Here is a 7,500-nt window from a genome sequence, read left to right as displayed (position 1 = left end):
TCATACCGACGATGCCTCTTTTACAGGTGCCAGGCATTGGAGGATCAAGTCACTGGAGGTGCCAGAAGATGCCTTGAGTTTTTGGAGGACGAGTGAAGAGGTGCCGTTCTCCGAAGAAGATAAAGGGGAGTGGAAGAGAAGATGGACCACAGTATAGAACTACTGTGAAAAGGGATTGATAGAGGAGAGGACTCAAAGAATAATGCAGTGATCCAGTGAAATGTGTTCAGTTGCATAAGAGTAAAACAGTGAGGTGAACGTGAAATCGAGGAAGGAGATTCAAATAGAAAACGAAAACATGAAGGTAGTAATCTGAAGAATGACGATAAAGGAGATGGTAGAAGAAGTGCTGGATGGATAACGGGAAGTGTCTCACGTCAGAAGCTGAAAAATAGATTAAACATTAAGTATTAATAAAATTCCCTCCCGTCAAATCCTGTACAGATTATGAAAGATAAATAGTAAATAATTTATTTTTCAAAAGAATAAAATACGACAAAGAACAGAAAAACGGAACGATGGTATAGGAAGGGTGAAGTGGAATTCTTACCGATAGATCTTTCCTAACTTATGAAATAAATTCAACACTAAGTCTCCGACGGAAAAAAAAAAAAAAAAAAATAGAAACAACAAAACAAAAAGAGGAAAAGCTAATATTTTATCTGGAAAGGGTGACGTGAAACTTTTGTCATCAATTCATTTTTAATCCATTGATAAAAGAAACAAAGAGAGAAGTCTCAAACAAAAAATAGAAAACTATAAAAAGAAGAAGCATAACAGGATGATGGTATGGCGAAAGTGAAGACTATATATTTCATGGTAGGAACCAGGCTGGAGACCGCGCACCTACACGACTCTCTGACTGAGGCAGATGTCAAGGGTGAGTACCAAGAGAGTGTCAAGGGTGAGAATCAGAGGAATATTAAGAACGAGTACAAGAAAGGTATCAAGGTTGAGTACAAGAAGTGTCAAGAGCGAGTGTTAATTAAAAGAGCGTCAAAGATGAATATCTGAGGAGTGTCAAGGGTGAGTACCAGAAAAGTCAAGGGTGAGTACCTACCTGCGCGATAGCCAGCCTTCAGTACGCTCCCTCTTGAAAAGACTGGTTATATTATATTGTTGATTGGCAACCTTGTTAATATATCATCACTTACTAGTACAGTAAAAATGCATGCAAACTCTTTTATGATATATTCTGATTTTTTCTTGTATATAATTCAAAAAAAATATCGAGCCAGGTAGCCATGTTGTTTATGTTATAGGCGGCCATATTTGTTTACGTCATTCTTTTCGGCCATCTTACTTTCACTTCGTATTATATAGTTACCCCTTGCGGTGTCGTTTTTATTAGCGAGAATTAGTATTGTTCACTTTTTCTACGTAAGGTTACACTTGCCAGCCCAGAACATTTCTTCTTCTAATCGTGGGGCATGTGTTTCTGTAATCGGTCGCAATAATTACTGTATATATTGAGAATTTCTTGCTATTTTTTACATTAATGTTACTTAGGAGTGAGTTTCAGTTACCTTGTTCTCCTTAAAATATATCTACTAATCCCAAGTTTCCTTAATTTCCTAGTCCCCAAACTCTATCTCAGACGACGTCTCATAATACATTTACAATTTTACATTAGGATCTTTCCACAGTTAAATTCTCAGCTCAGGATCTCCATTACATAGCAGCTGCATTTATACAATAATGCGAAGGCAGCATAGTTAATATTGTCAGTTGTGGGTCTCAGAAAATCTCATTCGTGAGATTTCAACTTGTTTCTAACTCACTGGCAGCTGAAATGATGGTAGCCTCATGTCTTAACTCAAACCATTAAACTATAATTATGATACTTTTAGAGCTAATTTCCTAATTTTTTCTGATACTCCTGTAGGTGATATTTATTATTCTTTTTTACTCATTCTTTCCACGTGTCCAAACTATCCTAATAATATTTATTATTTTTTTTTACTCATTCTTTCCATATGTCCAAACTATCCCAATAATATTTCATTAGCCTTTTCTGATAGCTTATCTTTTATCCAAGCTCTCCTCATCACATCATTCCTCACTGTATCCAACCTTGTAACCACTACTGTACTTCTTAGATACTTCATATTAAATATACTTAATCTTCTCTCTGGTTCTCTTAAATTCCAAATCTACTCCCCATACAGTGTCACAGAAATCATCATCCCTTCATATAATCTCTTTGCATCCATACCTGTTAACTATTTCTCATGACGCTTTTCAATCCCCTCGAGGCATTTATTTTTCCCTCACTCTATAGCTTACCTCTACGCTCACTCCTCCATTCACTGCCACATGCGACCCCAAATACCTAAAGCTATCCAATTCCTCCAGCCTTTAAGAGTCACTTTCATCTTGTTGTCACTATAACCTCTTATACATCTCATCACCTTACCCATACCCAGATTTACTTTCAACTTTCTCGTGTCACATACCTTCCCTGACCCCGCCACAACCGAAGTGTTATTCACAAACAACAACTGTCTCACCTCCCACTTCTCTCCGCTATCTCTAACCTTCCCCAATCCCCTACCCATCACCCATGCATGTAACCCCCGTCCCACCCCAATCATGTACATATTGAATAACCATAGCCTTCACCTCAAACCACTCGCTCTCTTCATTCCTAATCCTAACACAAGCTCTACTATTTTCGTAAAAACTTTTGACTGCCCCTTACAGATTTCCCCCACTCCCATATATATGCAATACCTTCTAGAGTGCCCTCCTGTATTCCCTCTCATAAGCCTTCTCCAAATTCATAAAAGCCCAAAAAACATTCGACTATGTAAAGATACAGAGAAGATAAACATCGAGAAAAGAGTACGGCAAGGCGAAATTATTTCACCCAAACTACTTACAGCTTGCCTAGAAGAGATTTTTAAAAGGTTGAGTTAGAAATAGAAAGGTTTCAAGATTAATGGCGAATATTTTAATTACCTAAGGTTTACAGATGACATTATTCTTATTTCAGAAAGAGCAGAGGATTTGTAAGATATGCTGAGAAAACGGAAAGTCAGATTAGGTTTAAGTATGAATAAGAGTAAAACCAAAGTAATGTCCAAAGTAAAGAGATTATAACACATAGTGAGGAGTCTTAAAGAAGTTGAATTGTGTAATTACATATTTACTCCATGTGCTAGAAATTACTTAAGATCGTGGTAATTAAATAAAAAAGGCGCATTACAGTTGGCTTGTAAATATTTGGTAAACATGTTTGAAACGCAAAGTTTACAATCAACATATCATACCAACTTTTACATACGGATGCGAGACTTAGAGACTGACGAAGGCGATGGAAACAAAGCTAAGAAATCCACAGAGAATGATGAGATCAATCGTGGGAGTAACGCTGACAGACAGAAAGAGGGGAAATTGAGTGCGAGAGTAGACTGGAGTCAAAGACATTGTGCAGTCGGGAAAAGAGAGGAAGTAGAATTGGACAGGTAAGTTAGCCCAAACGACTGATAGATGATGGGGCAAGTGTGTTACTGAGTGGACGCCAAAAGATGGTAGGCGTGCAAGAGAGACCAGAGATAGAGATAGAAGATAGAGATAGAAGATAGAGAAGTTTTCAGAAGTGGTATGGCAGAGATTAGTGCAGTTGTGCAAGTCATGGAATGATGTGAGAGAGGCCTTTGCATAGCAATGGACTCGAAATAGCTGATTGATTGATATATGCATATATACATATATATACATATGTGTTTAAATCGCAATATATATTTTCCCACAATATTTTAGCTTTCTTGCTTCTCTTTAATATATTTGGTACTAGCTAGTACCACAGCGATGAATAGAATTTATTTTGGAAGAAGAGAGAATAAAAGGAAAAGTCCCACCAGGTTCTGGAGGAGTTAACTTAAGGGCCATTTACACGGTCAAATGGTTTGTCAAACCCGGTTTGTCAAGCAAGTGTTTGAAGTGTTATTTGCCCGTGTGAATGGGGTGTTTGGTTGTCAAAGGCGTTTGTCAAACGTGTTTGTCAAACCAAACACCTATTCACACGGTCAAATATCACTTCAAACACTTGCTTGACAAACCCGGTTTGACAAGCCGTTTGACCGTGTAAATGGTCCTTTAGGCAAGGTAAGGCTTTTCGCTTTCACACGGGGTGCCACGAAGGCGAACATAGTGGCCTGGTAGCAACCAAAACAAAAGGAAAAGTGTCACCCAGTGTGGAGGGTTCCTCCGTTTTCTATGTATTTCTACTACTATAAACAAAAGCTTCAATAGGTGTGGCCCCCCGCTTCATTTGTCCATATTCTATACTATCTAACGCCAGATAGATGTGGTTCAGCCCGAAAAAAAACCCTCTGGGGCACGGGATAATGAACCCAGGCATCCCTTCACTGCCTCTGGGTCAGTGGACCTGAAGGCTTCCCGCCTGAACAGTGCTACGTTTGTTTGTGGAAGTCTTGTTTACCTGGGTCTTCCAACAGGTGGTCTACCGCCGCCGCGCCTCCTGCAGAGGTGCAGGTCGAGGGACCATGTAAATACAAGAGGAGGAACTCGAGCGTGACGCCGTTGCGCTTGAGGGCCGAGTCCTCTGGTGCAGATTTTTTTTTTCTTTTTTTTTCCACGACCCTACTCCACATTTTCATTCCATTGTCCAAACTGATTTAACAATACATACGTACATACATACATATATACACACATACATATATACATTCATGCACATATGCATGTTATATATATATATACATATACACATATACTACACACACACACACATACATACATACATATATGTATATATGTATATATATATATATATATATATATATTTTTTTTTTTTTTTTTTTTTTTGTCTTTTTAGGATATTTTCTTGCAGGCAGACGAGGTTAAAAGCTGTTGAAGATTCATTTTTGATTATCTTCTTGCGTATTGTCTCTATACGACGAATATTTGACTTATCATTTTCTGTACGTCTGCTTAGGAGACCTCTTATATTGGCCGACGTTTCGGAACTCTCTTGTTCCATCTTCCAGGGCGAATTGTTGTGTCAAATTTTCTGTGTAGATTATATATGTGATATACGGATCATGGACACTGTATCGAGGAAAATTTGGATGGTTATTGGTGAATGGTAGCCAATGAGCGTGTGTTGTTTTCACTCGCGGGGTGGTCTCTCGCAGTGGGCGAGGCGATGGGGTTCGTTGGCCGCTTAGCACTCATTCTTTTGACAGATGGCAAGACCCGTAGGTCTTCTACCTGGATGTTAATTGATGGCTGCTTTGCTTGAATATAGAGTGCTTCAAGGAGTAGCAACCCTCGGGGATCTCTTTCTCTGTCAATGATTGTTGTGTTGTGATCCAGATCTTTTCTTGTTAGTGGTCTGTTAAGTTTGGTAGTGTGGTGGGACTTTATGGATCCGTTACTCAAATGGCATCTCAGCGTCATGTAAGCTTTGTTGCGAATAAATATCCATAATCTTCTTCATATTGTGTTAAAATTTCATAACTATACATACAAATATAAAGAAGTTATTAAAATTCAAACCCCTCAGTGACTTTTGGGCCACCCTGTATGTATATATATATATATATATATATATATATATATATATATATACACATATATATACACATATATATATATATATATATATATATATATATATATATATCTTGGAATGTGATGGCTTATTCAACATCTTGTATATTTTTCGAAGGGCTATCTTCTTTGCGTCCTAAAATGATCATATCCTCCCTTCTTTTTCTTTTTTTTTTCTTTTTTTTCTCGCCAAGTTTGAGATAATTTCTTCGTTGGATGTCGTCTGTGCGGCCATATCGTGAATTTAAGTGTCACTGACTCTCTTTTTCATTGACATAGGAGCGAGTTGTCGTTTCAGTGGTAGAGATCGGTATTTAGGGCGTGGTTTCGTAACAAACTCGTTCTCATCGCTGACTGGCTAGTCCCAGGAGTTGAACCTCTCCCCATTCTTGGTAAAGCATGCAAATCTTAAGCTTGGATGTTCAAATTTGGATCCATACCATTGATAGATAAGGCTTCCAGGATGAAGAGACGACGTGCATCCTGGCATGTTGTGATGATTTCTGAATTGTTTACAAGTGAACCTCTTGTCAGTGTTGTCTGGTCTCCTTGTTGTACATGTGTTTGGGGGCCCCTCTTGTAATATGGTAGCCAAGACGTCTACTTAACTTCATTGTTGTCATGCTTTTCCGGGAGAGCTTCACAGTTCCTCTTTCTTCACGTTAGGATTTTCGTAATAACATATGGACAGTTTTCTTGCTTTTACAATATATAAATTATAACATTATATCTCCCTAACAAGATAAGTTGTAGTGAACGTACATGGCAATCACCGTTTGGAGATCCTGGTGGCCCTTTATACCAGAAATAAGGACAATAATCATCACTGTACATGGAATGCCACCTCCATGGTTCTATCTTCTTCTTGAATTCTAAATTTAAATTTATTGTGTGAGTGTGATGATTAATTGTTAGCGGAGAGTAGTTGTGAATGGATGATGAATTGATGCAGCCTGAGGATATTCCTTTATATCTTCTCTGTATTTATTGTCAGTGGACGAGGGGGAGTGTTGTCATGTGATGAAACCTTGAGAATAAACCAGCTTCGGCTGTCGGGGCCTGTTGTGGAGATGCTCTGCCTCTCTGCATTGCTTCTAAACCGGTCATTGGGTGGGAAGTCAGGGAGGTCTGATGAAATTGGGCGGGAAGACAGGGAGGTCTGATGAAATTGGGCGGGAAGACAGGGAGGTCTGATGAAAGGGGAACGAATGGGTCTTGGATGGGTATGGGATGGGTGGAGTGGCCTTGGATGAAGTGGCCTTGGATGGCCACCTCACTCATAAATGGTCGGTACAACTCCGAGTATTGTTTCAGCCATTGTTAAACGATTTTATCCAGCTATGAGACCATAACCTACCCAATGAAGCGCTAAGACCAGTTTTACAACCTTAGGTTTGTTCCTGAATGGAGACTTAAGAGTACATATATATCATATGCCTAAAAATGTGAGAATGACGTTGCCTCACACGAGAACTAAAAGAAACGGAGGAGAAAGAAAACAGTAGAGGGATGACGTGAGAAAAGAGGAAGTAAGGAGAAACGAATGAAGAAAAAAGAGACAAGTGAGAAGAAGCAGAGTGAAAGAGAAAAGGATAGGAGAGGAGAAGGAAAGAGTTAAAGAAGAGAGCGGTAAAAGAGGACCAGGAAAAGAGGGACGAAAAAGAGGAGTACCAGGCATAAGAATGGTAATGGTAGGAGAGAGGCCAAACGCAGAGTATGGGATCCAATATATTTGACGTTTCCCCCAGCAGGGCTTCTTCAGAAATAACACAGTGGAGTGCTGTTGTAGTCGTTGCTGCTTTTACTCATGGTAATGGTAAATTGTTCCCTCGAGCTTTATTTCGTGAAAAACTCACATCCCCGCAGTAGCTGGCAATAGTCCCCGGGCCTTCCCACAGGAAGAAACTCTGGACTGTTATC

General features: G+C 39.2%; 1 protein-coding gene across 8 annotated transcripts in view; it reads left to right on the top strand.

Annotated features, from left to right (window-relative positions):
* LOC143041178 (high affinity cGMP-specific 3',5'-cyclic phosphodiesterase 9A-like) overlaps positions 1 to 7,500 on the top strand; it is a 467,704-nt gene that overhangs the window by 385,068 nt on the left and 75,136 nt on the right. For 5 of the 8 annotated variants that reach the window (XM_076213006.1, XM_076213002.1, XM_076213003.1 and 2 more), the window contains one exon: positions 27 to 880. The exons of the other annotated variants lie outside the window; for them this stretch is intronic. In XM_076213006.1, the coding sequence (XP_076069121.1) occupies positions 790 to 880 (91 nt within the window). In that variant the 5' untranslated portion in view covers positions 27 to 789. The remainder of the gene's footprint in view (positions 1 to 26; positions 881 to 7,500) is intronic. 8 annotated transcript variants of the gene reach the window in all.

This window comes from Oratosquilla oratoria, chromosome 30 (genome assembly GCF_046742065.1).
Source record: "Oratosquilla oratoria isolate Oo_2021 chromosome 30, ASM4674206v1, whole genome shotgun sequence".
In the NCBI taxonomy this organism is placed as follows: domain Eukaryota; kingdom Metazoa; phylum Arthropoda; class Malacostraca; order Stomatopoda; family Squillidae; genus Oratosquilla; species Oratosquilla oratoria.
The sequence above is the reverse complement of the archived record's forward strand: the minus strand, read 5'-3'. Positions and strand labels throughout refer to the sequence as shown.